Source organism: Colletotrichum chrysophilum, assembly GCF_026319265.1.
Source record: "Colletotrichum chrysophilum strain AFK26 chromosome Unknown scaffold_3, whole genome shotgun sequence".
NCBI classification, from domain to species: domain Eukaryota; kingdom Fungi; phylum Ascomycota; class Sordariomycetes; order Glomerellales; family Glomerellaceae; genus Colletotrichum; species Colletotrichum chrysophilum.
The window spans coordinates 1-23459 of NW_026517290.1; the positions used below are offsets into that span (position 1 = coordinate 1).

Consider the following 23459-nt stretch of genomic DNA (forward strand, 5'->3'; position numbering starts at 1 on the left):
GTCGAACCCTCAGGAGATTCTGATAGCGACAACTAATAGTTGATTTAATGCGTTGTGGTTGAGAAATACTAGATGTTGTTGTGTACGTGGGAAAAAACGTCCGGCTGACTGGTCCGGCCGGCTGACTGATGAACCACGTTAATTTGTGTTGCAAAATGTTGTCCTGATCATGTCCACTCAGTGTATTCCTCTTCTGCCGAAGCTACAGAAGCGGCGCCTCACCGAGTTCACTACAAATCGGTTCACGTTGAAGACAACCATCCATGATACCAAGACAGCTTTGGCGTACTCGGTGGTTCACGCTCTGAAACTCGACAGAGACGCGCACTACTCCTTTCCGACTGTTTCACAGACACTCACCTTGTGATCACAGGTCACGCCTCGAACACAACAAGCACAAGAACTCCCAATTAAAGCCTTCTAGCAATCATCTATTTTCTCTATCTCTACTTAGACTCTACGGGACCATACCAATCAGCAAACCCAAGATCGAAGCCCCACAAAGGCGTGTTGATGCGCTTCGCCTTGCCCTTCGCCGCCAGCCCATTGAGCAGCTCCAGCTCCTCCTTGGACAGCTCCACAACCTGCCTGTTGCTCGTGATGCGCGCCTCGCTTACAGACTTGGGCAGCGCGACGACGCCCTGATTCACGTGATAGCTAATCAGCACGGTGGCCGCCGAGGTGTTATGCTTGGCGGCGATCTGCTGGATCTCGGAGTCGGACATGATGGGGGCGCCTGTATTACAACAACCGTTAGCATTATAGCTTCAGACCTGGGAAAGATATCGCAACGCACCGGTTGATCCGAGAGGCGAGTACGCCTCCAGCAGGATGCCGAGTTTCTCGCAGTACGCCCTGAGCTCGTGCTGCGGGAGGTACGGGTGCAGCTCGACCTGGTTGACGGCTGGCACAATCTTCCACGTCTTGCGCAGGTCTTCGAGGTAGGGGATGGACCAGTTAGCGACGCCGATGGCCTTGACCTTGCCGGAGGCGTAGAGCTCCTCCATCTGGCGCCAGGTCTCGCTCTGATCCCAGGAGCGGTCCACCGAGCGAGTGCCGTCGGGGTTGACGGGGAGGAGGTCGCTTGTTTCGTTCTGGGATCGGTTAGAGGATGGGCATCGTGAGGTGTGTTGGGGTGGGAGGGCTACGTACGGCGACCAGACGGACGGGCCAGTGAATCAACTGTTTGACGTTCTGTTAGCAAAGCCGATTGTGATTTTGGAGTGTGATGGAACCCACGTAGAGATCGAGGTAATCGGTGCCAAGGGCATCAAGCGTCTTCTGCAGGCCCTCCTTCGCGTTCGTCTGGTGGGTGTTCCACAGCTTGCTGGTGATGAAGATGTCCTCGCGCGATATACCGCTGTCCTTGATGCCCTGGCCGACTTCGTTCTCATTGCCGTAGATGCTGCGGAGGGGAGATCGTTAGCGGGTGGATGAAGCTTGGAGCTGGAGTTCTCGGATCTTACAGAGCGGCGTCGATGTGGCGGTAGCCGTCCTTGAGGGCGTAGGCGACGGCCTTGCGCACCTCACCGGGCTCAGACTTCCAAGTTCCTGTTGTTTGGAAGATCAGCACTTGGTGCCTTCTTGCTGGAAGGGCTTCTAGAGGAGCGACGTACCGAGGCCGACGGCAGGGATGGTGGCGCCGGTGTTGAGCTTGAACGAAGTTGACGACATGGCGGCCTTTGCCTGTTCTATGTAAAGAGAAGAGATTGAGTGAAGAGTGTATGGTTTCGACCAGAGAGAACGCGTCGGGTCGTGAAGGGATGGGCCAGGGGGATACTCCTGGACTATAACGCCGCGACGGAGAACCCGCTGTCGTCATACGCCGACCGCGGGGCATTGTCGGTTTCCTCCCCTCGTTCTCCCCTCACTTTCCCCTCTTTACGCAAAGATTTCTTTGCGGAGTCATAATCAACTGGAGATGCCGAATAGCGACAGGTCGTGACCAAATTTGCGGCTGGTCTGACGCAGGAAGTCAGAGCGGGCAAAATTGCCGATCTCCCAGCGGTGGGTCAACACAACGCAAAAGGGAATTCGCTCCGCAAGGAGGAATTCCGCCCGCACTTAGACAGGAGTCAGACTTAACACCGACGACGATCTCAGACCCTTGGAACTAATACATATCTCGGATCGGCCAGCTCAAAATGTCCCCCAGCAGCGAAAACGTCACAGAGCCATTCTCGAGCTACATCGTGACCAATACTCGTTCTTTTCCCTGACGACCACCTCCCGCTGTGCTCTCGAATCATCACCATCATGGCCGTCCAAAACCGCCTCAAGCTCTGCCTCATCGGCCTCGGCCGTCTCGGTGCTCTGCGCGCCAAGATTCTCGCCTTCGAGCAGCCGCGCATCGAGCTCGTGGCCGTGTGCGACACCAAGCCCGGCGCCGACAAATGGGCCGCCGCCAACCTCCCGCCGTCGGTCAAGTTCTTCGCGACGCCGGAAGAGTGCATGAAGAACAGCGGCGCGCAGGCCGTCTTGATCTCGACGGCGACGGCCACCCACGCGCCTTTGATTTGCCTTGCGTTCGACATGGGCCTGGTATGTCCCGTCGATACGCCTGCAATGGTATTGGAGAGATTGCTGACGATGACCATGTAGCATGTAATGTGCGAGAAGCCCATCTCTGTGGACATCATCACCACGAAGGACGTTGTAGCCAAGTCTGCGGCAAACCCCCACCTTAAGTTCCTGCTCCCCTTCTCACGGAGATGTAAGTTTCCCTCGGCAGGTCTAGTAATGTAACTCGGCTCACACATTCGACAGATGACGAATCTTATCGCGTCACGAAAAAGATGGCGGAGAACGGCCAATTGGGGGAGATCCACGCCGTAGAAGCTTCTTGCCTCGACCCTCAGGATAAGAACGGTACGACTCCATCCTATGACTCCAGAAACATCAGACTGACCTCTTCATAGCCTTCTACGTCACCTTTTCCGAGCAGTCGGGTGGTATCTTCGTCGACGCAGGCATTCACCTAGTGAGAATCCCCCTTCGCAAACCTCAACGCAAACCTAGACTAACCTGTCTCAGATCGATGCCGGCCGTTACTTCCTCGACGTCGAAAAGAACATCCCCAACCCCGCCAAGCAAGTCAACCGCGTGGTCGCCTTCGGCCAGCAGTCCGTCTACGGCGAGCTCGCGCGCTTCGGCGACGCCGACAACGCCTGGGGCCTCGTCGAGTTCGCCAACGGCAAGATCCTGCACACGCGCCTCAGCCGCACCATCACCAACGGCTTCGAGGCCGCCACACGCGTCTGCGGGACCAAGGGCCACTCCGTCATCAACGGCAACTCGACCCTCAACCGCGTCGAGATCCGCGACGAGCACGGCGTGCGTACCGCCTCGACCCCCGACGCCTTCGCGTTGTATGACAAGACCTTCATCAACGACATTGCCGAGTTCGCTACTGCGGTGCTGGATGACCGCCCGCTATCGTGCTCGCCGGACGATGCGCTTGAGGCAGGCAAGATTGCGTGCGCGCTGCAGCACTCGTTCCGTCTTGGCGAGCCGGTGTACTTTGATGAGGCGGGGGAGCCGATTTTGAAGCCTCTTCCGACGAAATAGATGATATGAATAGAAAGTTACAATAGAGATATTTGTTCTAAAATTGGTACCATGATTGATGATTTGATCGGATGTTTCTAACTCTATCCTCTTTCCAAAGGTATCCTTGTCCCCATTGTCGTCGTATATCTTGCTCTACTGGTATTTGTCATGAGTAAAGATTTAATTCCTGCCGCCAAAGCCGAGGGCTTCGTTTGATACTCTTACTAAATTGTTTCAACCTTTGAAAGGTAAAGTGATGACTTGACGTCTTTATGCAGCGCATCTAACACGGTGAAAGTTGTGACAAGCTTGCTGACTGGCAAATACCCCTAAAGGCAACAAGAGGCATACTAGAACGTAACGAAAACCTCTGATCTCTTTCTGGCCTTCTTCCCTAGCCCATATTTTACCAGAATCAATGCTTGGTTGCACATGGTGTTTCCAGTCACATATTTGGACATGCCACTCATGACCTTAGCTGTTGGCGAGTTCGCGGCAGCTGTTGGATTATGTGGGGTTCTCATCATCCAAGGTACATCCTTTTGTCCTAAAATTCTACCAATGAAAGTGGTTGTATCTTGTCAAGCTTCTGCAATGGCTCTGTATTAGATGAATTGACGTATGTCTTTTGCCGAGGTTCTGGGTAATATCTTCTCCGTCGTAGGGGCCGCCGCATATCCGAGCTGCGGCTCAAAGAGCGCACTTTCGCCCCGCATGTTGCTTATTGGCCCATATGGGACCTCAGGGGCGTATTGACCGCCGGTTTCGGGTGAGGGACTTGTTTCCACATCGTGATATTACGCGGCACGCTCTTTTTTCGATTAGTATTCGACCACATGATTCTAATCTCCTGCAGGAACTGTCATCCCAAAGTGGTCTCCCCTGCCTAATCAGCCGCCGAACCTACATCATTACTGGATGATATTGCCATGCACCCACCCCATGGGGAAACTAGGGTCATGATGGGGAAGACAATCTTCTCTGCCTTGAAACCAGACAGTTTTGACTATGTACGGGGTATTTGCCTCCGCAGGAAAGCTGCCAGGAACCGGGGTCCAGGCGCCTGGGAACTGGGCTAGCGCGGCATCCATCGACCGAACGTGGGAATTCACCCCGTTTATGAACACCAAGTCTCCAAGATGCCAAAACCCCAGATTTCCCCAACCTTCGTCTGGATTTGCGGGGTCCCCGCTACACCACGGCACCGGCACACAGTGCAGAGCCCGGCCCCTGCCCATTCCCATGTTAATGTTATCATCAAGTCGAGATAGGATAGCTCCGTAATTACATATAAAGCTCCGTGTCCACGCACGTCCCGTCAAAGGCTCTTCCCCGTTCACTGCAGAGTCATACGAACTCCTTCCTGGGTTTTCTAACCACTTCCTCTCCTTCTCAATATCACCTCCTCTCCTTTAAGCCAGTCGACATGGCGGACGCCAGTGACAAGTCCGCGGCCGAGGGTCCCTCAGGCAACGGGTACGCTGAACACGATGATAACCCAACCAAGGCAAAGGCAACCATCGATATCGACGTCCTTGCGGAGAGCATCCCATATGGACCCAGTGGTGTGAGAGGCATCTTCTCTTCGGGGCCTTACATGTTGTCTGCGGCATTCTTGGCCTCGCTCGGAGGGTTCTCGTTCGGCTACGATCAGGGCGTCATGGGCATCATCAACGTTCTCCCGCAATTCCACGCCGTCATCCCGGAAGCAGAGAACGAGTTCAACAAGGGATTCATGACGGGTATGCTCCTGCTCGGCGCTTTCATCGGCTGCTGGTTCTACCCGTACATCTCCGACCGCTGGTCTAGGAAGAAGGCGCTCCTTCTGAGTTCCATCATCTTCTGCATCGGTGGTGTCATCCAGACCGCAGCATATAACTACGCGACCGTTGTTGTTGGGCGAACAATTGGAGGTATCGGGACCGGAACACTTGCTCTCGGCGCCCCAATGGTGAGTTATGCCCCGGCGCGTTTAGTTGTGTGAGACTAATGTAGTCACTGCGACACAGTACATCTCCGAAGTCTCCCCGCCTCATCTCCGCGGAACGCTGCTCGTTCTCGAATCCGTCGCCATCGTCGCAGGCGTCACCATCGCGTACTGGATCACGTATGCTTGCAAGGATATCGCCGGCGAGGCCTCGTGGCGCGTGCCGTTTGCTCTTCAGCTGCCCTCGGCCATGATCCTCGGTGCTATGATCCAGCTCTTCCCCTACTCGCCCCGCTGGCTTGCGATGCAGGACAGGCATGAGGACTGCTTGAGCAGCTTGTGCAAGCTCCGGAAGCTCCCGGCGTCAGACGAGCGCGTGCAGGCCGAATATCAGGGCATTCTCGCCGAAGCCAAATTTCAGGCCGTCATGCTGGAGCGCCGCCATCCCGGAGTCCGTGGATTCAAGTTGGAAGTGGTGCAGTGGCTCGATCTATTCACCATCAAGAGCTGGAGGCGGACAATAGTTGGCGCCGGTGTGTCCTTCTTCCAGCAGTTCCAAGGTGTGAACGGCTTCATCTACTACGCACCAACCCTCTTCAGAAACATTGGCCAATCCGACGATATGTCGCTCATTCTCTCCGGCATCTTCAACGCGCTACAGATCGTCGGTGTCTTCATCGCATTCATCCTCATCGACAGGGTTGGCCGCAGACCGCTCGCCATCTACGGCGGTATCGGCAACATGATTTGTTTCGTGGTCATCGCAGCCCTCGTCGGCACTTTCGACAGCAGGTGGGGCGAGAATACCTCCGCAGGCTGGGCGTGCGTCGCCATGGCCTTCCTCTTCATTATCATCTTTGGCGCCTCGTACTCGTCCCTCGGATGGGCTCTTCCTCCCGAGGTGTTTCCCAATGGTATGCGCTCCAAGGGCGTTGCGTTCTCGGTGGCTGTCAACTGGCTTTCCAACTTCACAGTGTACGTATAAGCTACATCCTCGCGAGAATCTGGCTTGATTGAACTGACATCGGTCACAGGGGCGTCGTTACTCCGCCGATGATTGAGAGCATTGGGTTCGGTACCTACGTTTTCTTCGCCTGTTTCTGTGGCTCGGCTGCAGTTTGGGCTTTCTTCCTTGTTCCTGAGGTGAGTTTCTATTCTCGCAACGCAACAATGAGACAGGTCCCGCTAACAGGATGTTGTAGACTATGGGCAAGACCCTTGAGCAGATGGACGAAGCGTTTGGTGACTTAAGTGGCCATGAGGAACAGGAGGTCATGAGAGAGATTTTGGGTGGTCAAGCTGTTACAAGCAAGCGGGACGCTGTTTGAGATGCTGGACACGATGTACTATCTATTACTAGTCCAGGAACTACCCAGGAGGCGATGGCAGATCGACTCATCGTATCACAGTTAGTTGTGAACTTGCATCATACCAGTACTGCACTGATTAATACGAAGTATATTTCGTTTTGCTGAATTCCATTACTATTCAAGATCCATTCAAAGGAATCGGATCCCTAAAGGAATCGGATCCCAGGTTCTACGATCTTCATTGTCGATCCTCAATCTCACACCACATGCAGTGTTTCTTGAGATACTACAGAAACATTTAACCTGAAGTCTTATTGGAGAGACTGGACTGAGCTTGTATGCTTTGTTCAACATACTGATAACCGCCTCGTGTCGTCCCATCATTCTCTACTTATTCAATTTCATGCAGCCCCGAACAACACCAGAATATGCCTTCGCATGTATGAAACCGCCCCGTTACGTCGCTGAATACCCGCCATCAACAAACATAGTCTGCCCCGTGACCGCAGCACTGGCGTCGCTCGCCAACCAAACCGCGACTCCTGCGAAGTCCTCCACGATCCCATTCCGCCCAATCATCGTCCTCGATGCATGTTTCTCCGCCTTCTCTGCATCAGCGAGGACCCCCGCCGTCATCGGCGTCTCAACGATCCCCGGGGCGATAGCATTACAGAGAACGCCTTTCCGAGACCAGGCCTCCGCTTGGGACCTTGTGAGGGCAGCCAGTCCGCCCTTCGCGGCGCCGTATGCCCCGCTGTTCCCAAAAGCACGAAACGCCTGCTGGCTCACGACGTTGATGATGCGCCCCCTCCCCCGTTCCGCCATACCGGGCCCGAATGCCTGTCCCAGCGCAAAAGGCGCCGTCAGGTTTGCTGCAATAGTGAAGTCCCATTGTCCCTGGGTGATGTGCGACAGCGGAGGTCGGTGAGAGACGCCTGCCGCATTCACCAGTATGTCTGGCACGCCATGCGCCGACTTGATCCGTGAGATGGCATGGTTCAGATCCGCAAGATGAGCCAGATCAGCTGATATTGATGTGGTGGGAACACCGAGTTGCTTGAGTTGTTCGACGGTCGCCGCGAGAGGGGGTTCTCGGCGGGCTACGAGTATGATCTTTGCGCCTGACTGGCCCAGGGCGAGGGCGATTTCTTTGCCGATACCTGAGCTGCCGCCTGTTACAACTGCGGTCCTGCCGGCGAGACTGAATAGGCGAGTAAGATATGCGGGCAATTTCTGTAAGTTCTTGGCCATTTTCAGTCGAAGTTTTGACGCCTTCTTCCAAATCTGTCGGACAAAATGGTGCAGGACGATTTTGAGGTGGATGTTCGAGCGAAGAGGGGTTCAAATGGCGAAGCGTTAAAGAGTGATCGCAACAGCCGTTGCCGGCAGGAAAGCCATCGGGAAATGGCGGTTCGAGCCGGGCGATGTCGCATGCAGCTACCGGCGGCGTGTGAACCTAACGGCCTACTAGGGCGGCCTTATCACAGAACCTGGACTTTTCAGCCAAGCTTCACGTGGCGTTGGACCAGTCGATATATCGCGAATGTCGCATTAGGCGACTGAATTTCATCAAAAGTTGGGGTAGAGGGGGTGGGCATGCATGGCTTACAGCTAGCCCAAAATGAGGGGGTCGGCAGAAACGAACTTGGCTTCAACGCCCTGGCAGCAAATGCTACCCATGGTCTAGATACTCCTGCGGGTAGTTTTGCAGATCGTATACTTGATCATGATATCAATGATGAATTATGACAAAAAGAAGCCCAGAGTCAAGTCCGCGTGGTCTGTTGCTGGAATCGGAGGAGCCCGCGATGGATGCCGTTGGTGGCGACAGACGAGCCGTTTCCCATTAGCGCCATGCTTAATGCACGCGATAGCATTCGGCAGAATGCAGAATGCAGACGGCGTCAGGCGAGGTTTGCAAGCGCTCAAGTAGAAATGCGGGGGAGGACGGAGAAAGTCGCTCGACACCACAGATCTTTATGCGGTGATTGATACGATCTGGGCTCATGTTTGCTGGCTGAGCAATTCTTCCGATGCTTTTGAATCAAGCCTTGCGAGAATGTCCAGGAGCGAGGAAAGCAAAGAGCTCGCTCGGCCTCGAACAACATCATTTTCGACGTTTTGCGAAAGCTCCAGCAGAATGCTTCCAACGACGCGCATCAGTTCAATCTTCAAGGATCATGTTAGCTTGTCATATGGCTGAGGTTGATACTACAAGGACACTCACACCAGGCTCTCCATTGGTTTGAATGTACTGAAAAGGGACACTCGTCAGACTATGCACGACGTCCCTGGCAATATTGATCTGCTCCATAGCCAGTGTCAATGGATCATCATTGAGTCCAATAAGACTCATCAGGCCATGCTCGATGCATTGCCGAAGTACCATGATCCTAACGCCATGAAACATGGCAACAAGCCGAGATTTCTGCGTCCAGAAACAAGATCGTTGGAAAGCAACATCATACTGAGCGTCCAGATCGACCGTGTCAGGCGAGTTAAGCCAAGGAGGCAAGTGGTCTAAAAGACTCATGACTTCGATGTACATGTTGGTCATTGCTTCCTCAGTGTCTGACGTCGTTTCTGCTGTCGAGCTGTTGAGAGTGGTGTTTTGTCTCTTCGATCTGATTGCCAGAAGTAGACGACCGGCTGATGCCCAGCAGCGTTGGATCAAGTGGAATCCCACCATAAGGGTGTCCTCAAACGAATCCGGCACATTCCTCATGCTCGGATCGAGCAGAGGAACTCTCGCCGGGTCGCTTTCCTGGATGGTCATGGTTGAGTCGAACAAGGGCTCATGCAAGGTGACGTGCCGATTCGCCAGAGAAATTGCAGCTTTGTCGCACACATAGAGCATCCAGAAACTGTTTCGGAGAAGGGTGGATTCCAACGGGTCGGAATTCGACAGAACATGCTCGTCATGAAGTCGAAGGTGTTGAGCCAGCAGACCGCCTTGGCTTAGAACATGCCATGCCAAGGGCGTCTTGCCAGCTGAATGTTGGAGTGCTGCCGACTGGAAAAGGCGAATAGCCAAAGAGCTTGAATCGGGATACTGTGTGTCGTAATCTTCATACACCTTAATCATCATTCTTGATGCCTGCAGAAAAGGTGTCGCAACCAGATCGCGGTATGCCAAGATTGAGTCTGGGTAGATAGAAGCAACGGCGGCGCACAATGCAGTGAGTAGAGTGAATGGTCTCATGGCAGCAACCCTTTCTTTGTCGGCACCCTCATCGAATACAATGTCATCAACATATGACGCGGATCCAGGAACTGGAAAGTAAGCAGCAGCCATGGCTCGAAGAGTCGGAACATGGCAAATTGGGCACACTGGGAACATGTGCAATACATAGAGAGAAATGCACTCGTCGACGACTTGTCTGATTGTTGGTAACGGCAGTATTGCAAATATTGCCGAGAAGAGATCGCCTCGTATTCTTGAAGGCGTAGTTGCTGAGTCTATCATGAGGTAAACTGGAGTAGGTGTAACGGCTGGCTCACAGTGAGTTGTTGATGTATAGGTAACGTGAGGTCTGCCATTGTCACCACTTCTTGTATGCGGTGAACGAGAGGTCCTCTGCCTGGCAGGCGGCGGTTCTTGGGCCTTTGCACGAGGCGTCTTCGGGCCTCTCATTCGAGGGATCACCTTGAAGGTGCAGTCTAAATTTGATATGCTGCAGTTTGCGCATGGCTGAGTTGCATCGCACTATCGCTTGTCAGAAATAAGCAACGATCGGGTCTCAACTGAGGCGTGCTCAAGTCTATGAAGCGGGCGAGTGAAACAAACTTACTTTCACCTTTCGTTGCCGACATGCATCACACGCTCTTTTGGACAGTGCAGAACTCGGTATGGGCATCGCGACGCTGGTGATGGATGCGAGTAGGTGCAGCAATTTCGCCGCGGAGGAATTCAAAGCGGGGGTATTCGGAGTTGAAGGTCGGAGAATATGTCACCACAACGGGCGGGATTTGTTCATGCCAGCTACGGTCTAAGTGCATTTACGAACTTTATGCAACTAACACCACCATCGCGGGATGTCGACTGTTACGAAAATAAGACTTAGATACACTCAGAGTCCCCGTCACTTTTAAGGGGTTCATCGTGAAAGTAATTAAATGCTTGGAATTCCTCTATCAAAGACCTTGCCACCTAAAGTCTTCCTCAAGTTCAATTTCAGCGCTCAGCACTTCGTCTTCTGGGTCGGCACTCTTGGAAACGATGATGCGAAATGTTCCTCTCCCAGCCAGCCACTGCTCCAACTCTTCGTTCCAATATGACAACGCATACTTGTCAAGAGTGACCTTGGCAGTGACTGTGTCTCCATTCGCAACCCAGACTTTAGTAAATCCCTTCAACTCTTTCCGAGGACGGTCAAACACTGTCTCGATATCTTGAACGTATATCTGAACAGTCTCTGAACCATCTCGAAGTCCAGTATTGCGCACGTCGACGATAACCTCAAATGACATCGCACTACAGTTATCGAAGCGAACCTTCTTCGGCACCTGCAGGTTGGAATATTCGAAAGTTGTGTACGACAGGCCATAACCGAAGTAAAACAGCGGGTGCGTCTTGACCTTCTCATAGTATCGGTAACCGATGAACACGCCCTCGCCATACATGATCTCCCTCTGGCCTTTTCCAAAGGTCAAGAAAGCCGGTGTATCCTCAATACGCTTTGGAAAGGTCACTGATAGACGGCCGCTGGGGTTGACCTTACCAAACAGAATGTCGGCCATGGCATTTCCTGTCTCCTGGCCGCCAAACCAGGCGTGTACAAGAGTTGCACCTTTCTCGATCCAGGGCATAGCTATGGGACATTCGGACTGAGTTACAATAATCTGAGACTAGCACGTTAGGGATCGAGTCCACAGTCGCGGAGATTAACACACTTACAGTGTTGGGGTTTGCCGCAACAACCCGCTCAATCAACTCATCGATCCCCGGCGGCAAGTCAAGAGACTTCCGATCAACGGCCTCACTCTCATAGTCTGCATTTAGTCCAGCTATCACGATGGGTATGTCGACGGACTTTGCCAGTCTCACAGCTTCATCCAAAGCCTGCTCCTTGTCAATCTTCTCACAGCAGCCGATCCTCAATCCACCTGCACTGAGAGCACCAACCCCGGGAATTGCGGCTTCGTTTCGAAGCACTACGCAGACTTCATAAGCTTTTCCGGCCTCAACTTCAACGTCTGCAGTCAGTTCCATGCTTGCTTGGTTGAACATAGGTGTATGCATCATCTTCTTGGGTTGGCTGGTGAAAAGATCGATGACTTGCTTTCCGTCGACATACAGTCTTCCCTTTCCTATAACGCAAAGTCCGAGTTGGACTTTTGCCGTCTTTGTGGCAGTCAAGCACGTCTTCACACGCAACCAGTACGCGCTGGGGACGTCCTTTGGAAGACTATCGGCGAAGTACATCTGCGCCTGTGTCGTCGTTGTAGTGTACACAGGCGTTGCATCTGGGTTCTCTTCAAAGTTCTCTTCAAACCAATCAAGGATGTAACCAGGCTGATTTGTACCAGGAACAGTCACTTTGGACGATAGAAGAGGTGTGAAGAGATGGCCTGCGATCGATTAGCATAAGCATGATAGCTCAAGCTAGCATCACTTACCATGGCATCCTATAGCTGTCTTCACTCTTCCCTCCCCTACGATGTCAACAATAGCATCCAACGGTGTACTGACATAGTACGGTACTAAGTCCGCTGATCCACCACCACTTACGGCAGGCAACCGAACAGCAGGTCCAATTAGACCAAAGATCTGCTCGGAAGACGGATTGAGGGGCAGCACAGACCGTTCGTTCTTCAACAGAACTATTGAGTCGTTTGCCACCTTCCTGCACACCCGCCGTTTCTCTTCAGTATCACCTTGTATACGCTCGTCGCGCCGATGCTTCAGTGCTGGCTGAACCTTGTTGATCAGATTCAACAGACTTCGGACCCGCTCATCAATGGTTGCCTCCTTGACCTTGCGGCACAAAACGGCCCACGTGAGCAATTCGCCCCTCCACCTTGCTGGCCCGGGCATCTCAAGATCAAGCCCGGCATTCACAGCCTCAGAGGTGCTGTACGTCCCGAACCAGTCACTCATGATAAGTCCATCCCATCCCCACTCCTTGCGAAGGATGTCCCCCAAGAGCCATGGATCCTCGCTCGCATGAGTACCGTTAATCCTATGGTACGCCGTCATGAAGCACCACGGGTTCGCGTTTTTGACGGTAATCTGGAAGGGTAGGAGATGCATCTCACGCAGCGTTCGCTCCGAAACTCTGATTGAGTCTTCAATAGACATAGTAGACTGGTCATGGGCGGCATAGTGCTTGATGCTAACCCCCACACCGTTTGTCTGCACGCCGCTGATGTATGCAGACGCCAAGGTGCCGCTCAGGAATGGGTCCTCAGCGAAAGCTTCAAAGCCACGACCGATGAGCGGAGACCTTTGTAGACAGACAGTAGGGGCTAGGATAACATGACAGGCCTTCTCTTTGGCTTCGGCTGCGAGTATCTCGCCTACAGAATGCATCAGTTCGGTGTCGAAGGTAGCGCCCATAGCCGTGGCTGAAGGCAGCAGACACCCCGGAGGCTTGAATGGTCAGAGACGGTGAAAGCTTCAGGCAGAATCCCACGTACTCCATTGAAGAAAGCCGTTCCTCGAACGCCATGTGGCCCGTCGGAGGTCTGAAAAGGTCAGCAATGCCCACATATTACTGGTGGCGCCATACTGTGATACTTGGAATTTTGAGGCGGTCAATCGCATGTGTCGTCCAGGTGTCTTTGCCCGCGAGAAGTTTAATCTTCTCCTCGAGAGTAAGATCCATAATGGTACGTGGCACGTTGATCAGAGCTTTCGACATACTGACGGTCGAGCGGTGAGTTCGGTTAAGACCGATGAAGCAGCTCTTGCAGCAAGGGGTTGGTCATTTCCAAAAGGCTCTAGTAATGTGTTCAGACTATATACTTGTAGTCTTCTCAGATTCTGTCATCGAAGTTTCCCCGTGGAGAAATTGTGGTATGCGTCAGCCGAAGCCTCCACAATTTCTCCGCGGCGGTTTCCATGACAATTACAAGTTTGGCCAAGATCACTCATGAAAGCAGGAATGAGCCGCTCGTAAATCATTCATTCGGTAATCTCTGGTCTTTTACACAACATGAAATATCAATGACTCAATGTCCCGCATTGAACGCAGCCTCCTCAACAAGATGACTGACATCCGCCGTTTTGTTATTTGCCCTTAATCAAACCTAGGGAATGCACCGGAGCGTCACAAATTGACTCTTTGGGGTGACCCACCACACCCAAGAGAAGCCCCAGATGAATCCTATGGTCTTTCCAATTTTCCCGCTCAGCGCGTGGTATACCCTTGGGCAATACGTTTTGAGATAGTGCAGGAACAACGTCTCGAAGGCAATGATAACGAAGTTTGCCACCCACGAGAAGACCTCCCACCAAAAGCCGCACGTAATACCGGCCAGGTAATCCGTGTAAGCGTGGAAGAAACCGCTGATGGTAAAAACAAGGCAGTTCAGCAGCCAGCGCTTCTTGCCCATGAAGGGACCCCTGCCGAGCCCGACGGCCTGCATCATAATCTCTCCAGTGCCGCAGACAGTGCGGTAAATGAGGCGGTCAAAGTACTTGCTCCAAAACCGGCGGATGTTCCATGCTTGGCGGATGTCTCCGAACATAGGGGGCCATTCCTCGGGTTCGTCGATTCCAAGGCCGACAAAGAATAAAGCGCACAACAAGTGAGCTCGGTTGTACCAGTTGTATGCTGCCCACATAGATTCGAAGGCGAAGTAGACACGAACCCAAAACTCGCGAGGCTCGATATGGTCCCCCCTAAGGAAGCGACGGATTATTGCCGACTTGTGGTCCTCTATGTCCGTCCAGACGAAGCCGAGGTATCTGTCGATGACGATGTCCTTGGCGTTGTCTACGATGATGATGAGGAGTATTCGACATACCATTTCCAACATCCACCGAAGACGATAATTTCTCCATATCTTCAAGGCGTGAGTGCTGAATCTCTTCCAAATCTCTACGGCGACTTGCTTGTTCGCCGTATCGGTGACTGGGGCAACCTCGTTGTCTTTTCTGTCGTTCTCGGTGGTGGCCTTCTGGGCTTTTCTTGCGGCCAGTTCCTTTCTCTTCTCAATTACAGCCGATGGGACCTGTCTTTCCTTGTCTTGGTCTTTTATGAGATGGTATACAGGGGCTTGCCGAGCGGTATTGATAAAACGTCCGTTCCATGCAATCTTGTAAGTGGCGCGGGCACGCTGAGGCCATGGGAGTCTCTTCTGCTCCTCGGTGAGAACGAATCCTTCGCGAAGAACCATGACTACCGCGCCCATGCATTGGATGATGATGCCCTTGAGTAAAGTGTCCTTCAAGGCATAGTTCATGTTGATTCCGCTGACATATCGCAAAATCTCGATGCCGGTGGCGCAGAAGGCGAGCACAGAGGGTAAGCGGTACTTCTCCTTGCAATTGACGGCTACGACACCGCACGTCAAACCAACGAGATAGACTAATGCTGGCCAAACCCAAGCTTGCCAGCCTGTGTGATTTGTCGCGGTAGGCAGCCTGTATGACCTTTGTGACATATTTGCGGCATATTGTTCCGTTAACATCCGTTGCACTTCATCGTGGGTGTAGTTGGAGGCTTTCGAAGTGATATTCTTGGCGATCGAAGTCACATTCTTGACGATGGTCTCCATGCCGCCGGTATGTTTAAGGGCTGTCGAAGTCACATTCTCGACGATGGACTCCATGTCGTCAGTTGGTTCTTGTTCGACTCGAACGTCTGTGTTAGTGCATAGATTCAACTGAAAGACCAGAATTGGCAGTTTGCTTCCCACGCGTCTTGGGTGGTGAACGACAGTTGAAAAAGGCAAGCCCCTTAGGACGCAGGTAGCAAAGCTCGAGCGTTGGGTGCGGCGAGTCGACATAGGTTCTTATAATAGTCACCATCAATAACCTTAAGAATATTGGCCATCTCCGTTCAGTTCAGCCATCACGGTGCCTCGTCTATAAAATTGAACTTTACATTCGTGTAGGTACACCCACATCCACCGGGTTCCACTAACGCCCCCTAGCCCGCGAGAGTTTGACCCGGAAGCCACGTCCTCAAATCCATGCCTGGCTACTCCTCGACACGACACAGTCTTCCATTCTCATGAGGCAATCCATCGGCAGTCTCAATTGTCCAAAATTCGCTGCCCACTGCAGTTGCAGCATAAAACACATCTTCAGGGTCCCATTTCTTTTTCAGCTCAAGCAAGCGAGTGTATTTCTCGTCTCCGTAGAAAGATTGCTGAAAGTTTGGCTCCATGCGATCTGACTCCGCCAAGTAAGAGCCAGCACCTGGGGAGACGTCTCTCCAGCGCTGCATGTGGCCATGAGTAAATTCCTCTCTGATCTTGAGAATCTGATCTGCGGTGGCGTTGATAGACCACGATCCCAGCTGTATTGCGAATAGAATGTTATCGCGCCAAGCTGGATTTACCGCGTTATCAGGATCGTCCGGGCTAACCATCTTCATATTGAAGCCAATGAAAACATGATTTGTCTCAACGGACTTCCGGATAGCATCAAAGGTGGCTTGTTTCAGATCTTCAGACTCGAAGTTCTTTCGGGGGAAGAGGCGAGAGCCACTTTGGATATTCACCTTCGCCACTCCCTCCAATGGGAAGAAGTCCTTCCACGATGGGTAGAACGAGTCGTACTCAGTAATATTTGGGGCCAACTTAATTCCCATGTCCGCAAGGTCTGTGAGCCATGGGCCCAGCAAAGACTCCACATCCTTTAGGGTTTTATTGGGAGCGAGAAATGGTGACATTTGAAGCGTAAAATGGCCAGGGCCCGGGTTATTCGCCAGAACTCGGAAATAGGAGTATGTTCCTGCATCTGCGTTGTCGATAAAGTAGTCAAAGTAACTCCGCACGCCCGCCCAAAACGTAAGATTCGAAATGCCGTCTGCCGTGGAGAATTTGAACGCCGCTGCTGTGGTGGTCATATCCGGAAATGCTTTGACAGTTACCGATGTCGCGACTCCAAAGGTAGAGCCACCGCCCCCTCGAAGAGCCCAGAAGAGATCAGAGTTCTGTGTATGATCGGCTGTTATGAGATTCCCGTCTGCCGTCACAACCTCAAATGCCAGAGCTTGGTCTGCACCTGTGCCATAGAGAGAACTCAGAGGAGAATGGCCTCCGCCTTGTATGTATCCTCCCATTACTCCGACAGTCTAATAGAGGTTGTCAGTTGGATTTCTTGACTGGAAATGCGATAGTGAAGAGGAAGATGTTTATTACATACCTGGCCCTCTCCCCCAACGACGACATTCCCGTGCTTGTGAGCTATTTCGTAAATCTCAAACGCCTGTACGCCAGTACCACATTTGAATGCAGCCCCAGCATATCCCTCGATCTCATCTGTTACCTCTGGGATGTACTCGACATCCTTCAAGTAATGCGTCCAGATGCTCAAGGATTCGCCGCCTCCAGACTTGCCAGAAAAGTCATGGCCCGTGTTTTTAACCACCAACCGGATCCCAGTTTCCTTTGCAAACCTAACTCCCTCCTGTATGTGCTTCGGCGAAGTCGCATTGATAACATACCACGGGTATCCGCCCATTGAGCAGTTTCCAGAGTCGTAAACATTGGGAGGAAGACAAGTGAGGCCAGAGTACACAGGCGAGAACATCTCGATAGGGTCGTCGAGATGAGTGTACGAATTGTTCCAGTTGGCTGACATGGTCGCACATGCAGCTGCATCGTACTCAGTCCCCGGATAGCATGCTGCGGCTTGCGGTCGCGGTTTGAGGAGACGATTGTCGACTCGAGCATTGAGCGATGCCCAGGCTTCGTCGGAGGGCCATGCATCATCGCCGGGGTACACTTTGCAGTGGCCCTCTGCAGCCACAACCCCTACAAGGGTCAAACAAATCAAAGTTGACCGTACAATGACCATGATCAATAGATGTTTGCGATCCTCTGCTCTAAAACACCGATCACAGGTTTACAAGAGTCTTGCTCTTATTTATGAAAACCATTCGCTCCCAGAGCATGAACCGACCTTCGCGAGGGGTATTCCCGACGTTGCACAAGAAATGCAATCCCCTCTGCCAAGCTGGCGATCTTCGCCTCGGCAAGCTCACTAGCACCGGTTGCCTGAGCCTTATTCGCCATCCTATGCATACTGAGGGGATTCTGGTGGAGGAAGCGGCATTAGTTTAGAGATCCTGCTGACAGCATGTTTGGTCAAAACAAAGGAATTTGCTTTTTCTACTTGCAATTTCCTAAACCACATTCCTGTTCAGGCATGCACACCGATTTACCTAGTCGTTCTTTTTGAATCTTCCGGGACTTACTCTTAAGCTGTCGGGGCTAATGCCCGGCTGGTCGCCTGAGGTTTGCTTTGATAATCCAGCTACATGCACCTGACCACCACCTACGGTGACCTTTCAGACTGCGCAGATTTTTCCCCCGTGATTCAACGTAGGTTTGAGGCTCTTGAAGAAGTTGCATCCCGATTTACATACTGCCGAGAAACCTTGGATATACATTTAAGACCATCTAACAAATGGGAAGTTCACAAAACATTATCCATAGCCACCAGCTATTCCCACATCATCAGTCCGGATGGATGCACTGCTATACATCTTGCTAGTCTATTCTTTTCGCACGGAAGCCAGCTCTGAAAACTAGCGCTTTCTCGTATGTGTAACTATGCGCTCAGTATGAGGGAGAATCTTCACTGCAAACGCTGCTGAGGACTCAATTGACGCGTTCTCAGACAGGTTCCGTCAGGTGCCACACTGGGCATGTTTCCCTCGCTCTATTTTCTCCCGGAGTTTATTCGTGCACGATGCGGTGCATTTGGATCTGTAAATTTTATACGCGTATCCTCTCGTCAGGCGTCGTATTACTCACGAGAAGTTGCAGGGTTCCCCACCAGAAGCGCCGCCGAACATATGTCAACTGGACTACGGACCTTATGTATCAAATCAGAAGCAGCAAGTCAGGATCTATCGTCCTTTCTTCCACCCCATGAGCATGATAAGGACCGAAGGCACAGCCCTCTGGAGGTGTCCTCGCCATGCTTTCTCCCGACTCCATCTCGATGCCTTGACATTCTAGCTGTTGATCCACGCGCCGTATTCGCCCCGAGTACGACATCAAGTACTGACATGCATTCACCCCAGAATTACCTAAATTTCAATCGCAACGCTGAATCGAGCTGCATCTGCCGAAGTACCCCAGATTTGACTATCCCCAATAAGTCATAGGACTGGGTTAAATGTAGACATGCACCCGTCAGTCATGTGTTCGCTGCTCTCTCCCCGTGTCAACATGGCTGTATGTCTGACAGGACATAAAAGGCAATAGATGCCGGACAATCTCAAACTTTTGCCTTGCTGTTGTCGTTTTATCGCTCTACCTGGCAGTCACCATCGGCCATTCTTATTTTCGATATTTCAAGACATACGTGTTGTAACAAGATTTGCTTTTTGTCTTGTGATTCATTAACCATGCACTATTTGCTTTGGTTGGTGCTCATCACCGGTATCAGCCATGCGTCAATTTCCTTGGCTTCGCTCTCCGGATTCGATGACCCATCAACAGAGTACCGCCCAAAGTTTCGGTATTGGTAGGCACCTTTTTCGCTCTCACTTCCTTTCACTGGAACACTTCTAAGTTTTTTCAGGCTCCCAGATGCCTCAGTTCCTCATCAGTCTGTCGTTGACGATGTTAACCATCTTGCTGAAGTTGGAGCTGGAGGCCTAGAGTTCCTCCCGTTCTATAACTACGGTCTGGGCCCGGCATTGACTGATTGGTCCATGTACGGATTCGGCACAGAAGCTTTCAAAGGGGTGCTGGCGGCGGCTTTGAACGCAACTGCAGCCCATGGTCTGCAACTCGACCTAGCCCTTGGTGCCAACCAAGGTGCCGGTGTTCCCTCTGTGGTCGAGACCGTGGGCCTCGCCAAGGAGCTCGTGTATGGAAATATTACGGTTCCGTCGGGGAAGCTCTACTCAGGGCCAGTGCCAATGCCCGACGTACAGTACAACATGCTCACCGGCTTCATGAACACACCAGAGCCGTGGGGCGCCAACAACCTTGTGGCGGTCGTGGCCGGGAAGATCGTTACCGAAGTCCACTTGACGGAATACTTCTACATGTCTATTCTCGAGGAGGATACGTTGGTTGACCTGACCAACGTCACCAATCAGGGCACGCTCTCGTGGATCCCCCCGGAAGGGAATGGAACCTGGATCGTTTTCGGTATCTACGATCGTTACACAAACCAGAGAAGCTGTGTCTCCATCGCGAATGCCACGACGGCCCTGGGTAACGGTTCTTGGATAGTGGATCACTGGAGTTCTGATGGAGCCAAGAAAATGACAGACTTCTGGGACCAACAGATCCTATCAGATGATACGGTCGCTTCTCTCGTCAAGGAGGCTGGCGAATACGGTTCGTAATTCCTTGTTGACCTCAAGCCCAATGCTGACTCGTATCTAGTCTGGGAAGACAGTATGGAGATGCAGGCCGCTTTGCCGTGGTCCGATGGACTAGCCTCTCGTTTTGAGTCCTTGAACCGTTACAGCATCACCAAGTACCTCCCCATCCTCTTTCATGCCACGAACGCATGGGGTGGGTACCTGCCGCCGTACAATGTCACCTACACCCTGGGTGAGTACGCTACTGATGGGGGGCCTTACGTGCAAGACTACAAGTCAGCCCTTGGCCAGGGATATCTGGAGTATTTGGAGCACTACAAAACCTGGGCCTCAGCCAAAGGCTTGAAGCTCTCCACGCAGCCCGCATACAATATGCCAGTCGATATGGTAAGGGCTTGTTCTTAATATTTCCTTCTTTTCCTGTTGCAAAATGTTGTATGCTGACATGAAGTTGTTCAGACTCAAGCAGTAGCTCATGTGCAAGTCCCAGAATTGGAGTCTTTGGGTTTCTCCGAAAGCATCAACGAGTACCGTCAATTCACCGGAGCAGCTCATCTAGCTGGCCGCAACGTCATCTCAACTGAGCTCGGAGCAGTTCTTGGAAGTACCTACAAGCAGACCATCCCCAATCTAAAAGCCCTCCTTGATGGTTCATTCGCCGCCGGTGTCAACAACGTCGTTCTACATGGCTACGCATATAGCGGGCAGTATCCTGGGACAACATGGCCGGGCTACACTCCCTTCCAGTACGAATACTCGGATATGTGGGGTCCTCGACAGCCGGCTTGGAGACATCTCAACGACCTCATGACATACTCTGCAAGGAATTCAATGATCATGCGGCAAGGCATTCCAAAAGTTGATCTTGCTTTCTACTACTTTGAAGTTCCATTCAAGTTTGGCGCTAGTGTGTACAACAAGAGCGATCTTAATGAATTTGGTAAGATGAAGCTTTCCGTAGAAGTAATGTTCGCTGACAGTTCTCAGGATACACGTTTGAGTATTTGGGCCCCAGCAATCTCGTGTCTGACCACGCTCAAGTTGTCGATGGAATTCTTGCGCCAGAGGGACCTGGATACACAGCCTTGATAATCTACAACCAGTCACAGATCACGCCCAACGCATCTTCGGCACTTCTTGGCTTCGCTCAAAGTGGTCTGCCGATCTACATCGTAGGGACTATTCCGAATGTCACCATCGGGATCAACGGCCAGGAAGAAGTATCGTCCAGCATGGACGAACTCCTGACCCACGATTCTGTTCGTTTTCTTAGCACGGAGGCATTTTCTCCCTCTCTGCTCATTGTCGACGGCGTTTTACCGCGTGCCAATACACATGGAAACTCTAATGCGTCCAACCTCTACACATTTTGGACATCAGACACTTCCTCCCAGAGCAATTACGTCTATCTATACAACACCGGCGAAGATGGCACCTTTGACATCTCGCTTTCCGCGCGCCCAAATACAGCCCCATTCATTCTCGGCGCTTGGACTGGAAAAAGGACCGCTCTGGCTGTGTACCAGAACACCTCTACAGGCATCACGACGAGGGTCGGGCTGAAGGCACATCAAACGCTCATACTTGAACTCTCGGTATCCACTGAAAACAACCTCTTCGTCATTGAACACTCACCGAACGTCGAATCGATCCACATTCCTTCGTCGGAAGACCTTGACATATGGCTCCATGGATCTGACGAGGCATGGCTGAAATTGAGCAACGGAACCCAGATTACTCTCCCTCCTGCGGCCAGCCCAGCTCAAGCTGTCATTACTCTGAGCCCTTGGCATCTTGTCGTGAACTCATACGGCCCATCCGCCGACAATGACACCCTGGAAGGCGAAGTTACTACTATTGATGTTGGTCAGCTGGACAGTCTGAGGCCTTGGACGAACATCTCTGGCATCGAGCACCTTAGCGGGGTTGGCACATACTCCACCAGCTTTGAATGTGTTGTCGACGACCAGGCAGCCGTGACTATCAACTTTGGAACCGTGTTGAATACCTTGAGAGCTTGGGTAAATGGGAAACAGCTTGCGCCGGTTGACCCGACAGACCCCGTTGCTGATATTTCGCGTTTCATCATTACAGGCAATAACACACTGAGAGTTGAAGTGACAACAACCCTGTTCAACTCAGTCAAAGCAAACGTAGACCGAGTCTTTAGCATCGGCTTCGGTCCGCAAACACCAACGTACTACACTGAGGCGGCTTGGCAGAAGTTTGGTCTCATAGAGCCTGTAGAGCTTCGGTCTATCAGGACCTTGACTGTTCCATTGAAATAACTACTGCACTATATCGATACATTGAAATCAACTACTGCACTGTGTCCTAGTCAGGACTCAGGACATGGACCATTCCATCGAAATAAACTACTACACTGTCCCGGCTGTGATCCTTGCTATTGACTCGTTGGATCACCTCTTGTCGAACCCTTCCTGTCTCTTCCCTTATGTACAATCTTTTCTGTCCAATCTTGTCAGTTAACCCTCCTGCTGGGATACTGAGTTGAGCCTTACAGATGTATTTACCTCATGTCTCCATCACTCTGGTGCGATAACCCATCGTTCAGCCCATAATCGACTCAAGTAGAAGAACCGAAGTCAGGTCCAGTTGAGGACGGATCAGAGTCGAGATTTCCCAATTCGGGATACAGAGGCTGCAGAGGCTGGTAGTTGGGTGGGCTCGAACCGCCGGATCCCGACATCTCATTCAATTGCGTATTCTGCAATGCGGGCGTTTGGTTGGGGCGTGTTCTCAAAGGCATAGGATTGGGGGTATCCATATTCGAGTGAGAATTCTGCGGCATAGGGACTTGTTGCGGCACTGTTCCCGAAGTCTGAGGGACAGCAGTATTCATGTTTGGTGCATGATTCTGTGGCATGGCCGTCTGTTGCGGTGCTCCTGGCTGAGGCTGTAGCCTAGGGGAATCCGTCCGCACCCAACTAACGACATTTCTGCGTCTGTGTACGGGTCCTTTTGGACACTGGAGTTCGACGTTGATCCGAGATGGGCGCATGCGAAGAGTTCCCTCGAAGTAACCGCGAATGACGTTGAACTCTCTGTTATTCACACCCTCGACGTAATGTCCATAGTACTTTGTGCGGCCTATCTCGGTCCGGACAAATGACCAGGAAAGGCGCCTTTTGGCTTCCGCTGGCGTTTGTCCTCTGTATCCCCAGAGATTGTAAACGTCTGGGA

At 52.1% G+C, this 23459-nt stretch overlaps 8 protein-coding genes across 8 annotated transcripts; 4 read left to right on the forward strand and 4 right to left on the reverse strand.

The window, feature by feature from the left end:
* Positions 1–446: 446 nt before the first annotated feature.
* Positions 447–1674, reverse strand: COL26b_000672 (uncharacterized protein; the record flags this gene model as incomplete). Its single annotated transcript, XM_053173637.1, has 5 exons — positions 447–736; positions 797–1094; positions 1240–1405; positions 1467–1551; positions 1617–1674. The coding sequence occupies 5 exons, from the start codon at positions 1672–1674 to the stop codon at positions 447–449; spliced, it is 897 nt and encodes a 298-aa protein (XP_053042194.1).
* Positions 1675–2256: 582 nt separating this feature from the next.
* COL26b_000673 (uncharacterized protein) lies at positions 2257–2745 on the forward strand (the record flags this gene model as incomplete). The annotated part of the gene is given in 3 exon segments (XM_053173638.1): positions 2257–2541; positions 2602–2713; positions 2732–2745. 3 exon segments carry the CDS (start codon positions 2257–2259, stop codon positions 2743–2745), a joined length of 411 nt encoding a protein of 136 aa, XP_053042195.1.
* Positions 2746–2795: 50 nt separating this feature from the next.
* Positions 2796–3567, forward strand: COL26b_000674 (uncharacterized protein; the record flags this gene model as incomplete). Its single annotated transcript, XM_053173639.1, has 3 exons — positions 2796–2868; positions 2919–2980; positions 3034–3567. The coding sequence occupies 3 exons, from the start codon at positions 2796–2798 to the stop codon at positions 3565–3567; spliced, it is 669 nt and encodes a 222-aa protein (XP_053042196.1).
* Positions 3568–4975: 1408 nt separating this feature from the next.
* COL26b_000675 (uncharacterized protein) lies at positions 4976–6804 on the forward strand (the record flags this gene model as incomplete). The annotated part of the gene is made up of 4 exons (XM_053173640.1): positions 4976–5500; positions 5559–6451; positions 6511–6619; positions 6679–6804. The coding sequence occupies 4 exons, from the start codon at positions 4976–4978 to the stop codon at positions 6802–6804; spliced, it is 1653 nt and encodes a 550-aa protein (XP_053042197.1).
* A 4116-nt stretch (positions 6805–10920) lies between these two features.
* On the reverse strand, positions 10921–13345 carry COL26b_000676 (uncharacterized protein; the record flags this gene model as incomplete). Its single annotated transcript, XM_053173641.1, has 3 exons — positions 10921–11628; positions 11684–12357; positions 12406–13345. The coding sequence occupies 3 exons, from the start codon at positions 13343–13345 to the stop codon at positions 10921–10923; spliced, it is 2322 nt and encodes a 773-aa protein (XP_053042198.1).
* A 692-nt stretch (positions 13346–14037) lies between these two features.
* On the reverse strand, positions 14038–15564 carry COL26b_000677 (uncharacterized protein; the record flags this gene model as incomplete). The annotated part of the gene is made up of 1 exon (XM_053173642.1): positions 14038–15564. The coding sequence occupies one exon, from the start codon at positions 15562–15564 to the stop codon at positions 14038–14040; it is 1527 nt and encodes a 508-aa protein (XP_053042199.1).
* Positions 15565–15935: 371 nt separating this feature from the next.
* Positions 15936–17545, reverse strand: COL26b_000678 (uncharacterized protein; the record flags this gene model as incomplete). Its single annotated transcript, XM_053173643.1, has 2 exons — positions 15936–16895; positions 17108–17545. The coding sequence occupies 2 exons, from the start codon at positions 17543–17545 to the stop codon at positions 15936–15938; spliced, it is 1398 nt and encodes a 465-aa protein (XP_053042200.1).
* A 1777-nt stretch (positions 17546–19322) lies between these two features.
* On the forward strand, positions 19323–22543 carry COL26b_000679 (uncharacterized protein; the record flags this gene model as incomplete). The annotated part of the gene is made up of 5 exons (XM_053173644.1): positions 19323–19441; positions 19499–20268; positions 20317–20642; positions 20715–21195; positions 21243–22543. 5 exons carry the CDS (start codon positions 19323–19325, stop codon positions 22541–22543), a joined length of 2997 nt encoding a protein of 998 aa, XP_053042201.1.
* Between the last annotated feature and the right edge of the window lie 916 nt (positions 22544–23459).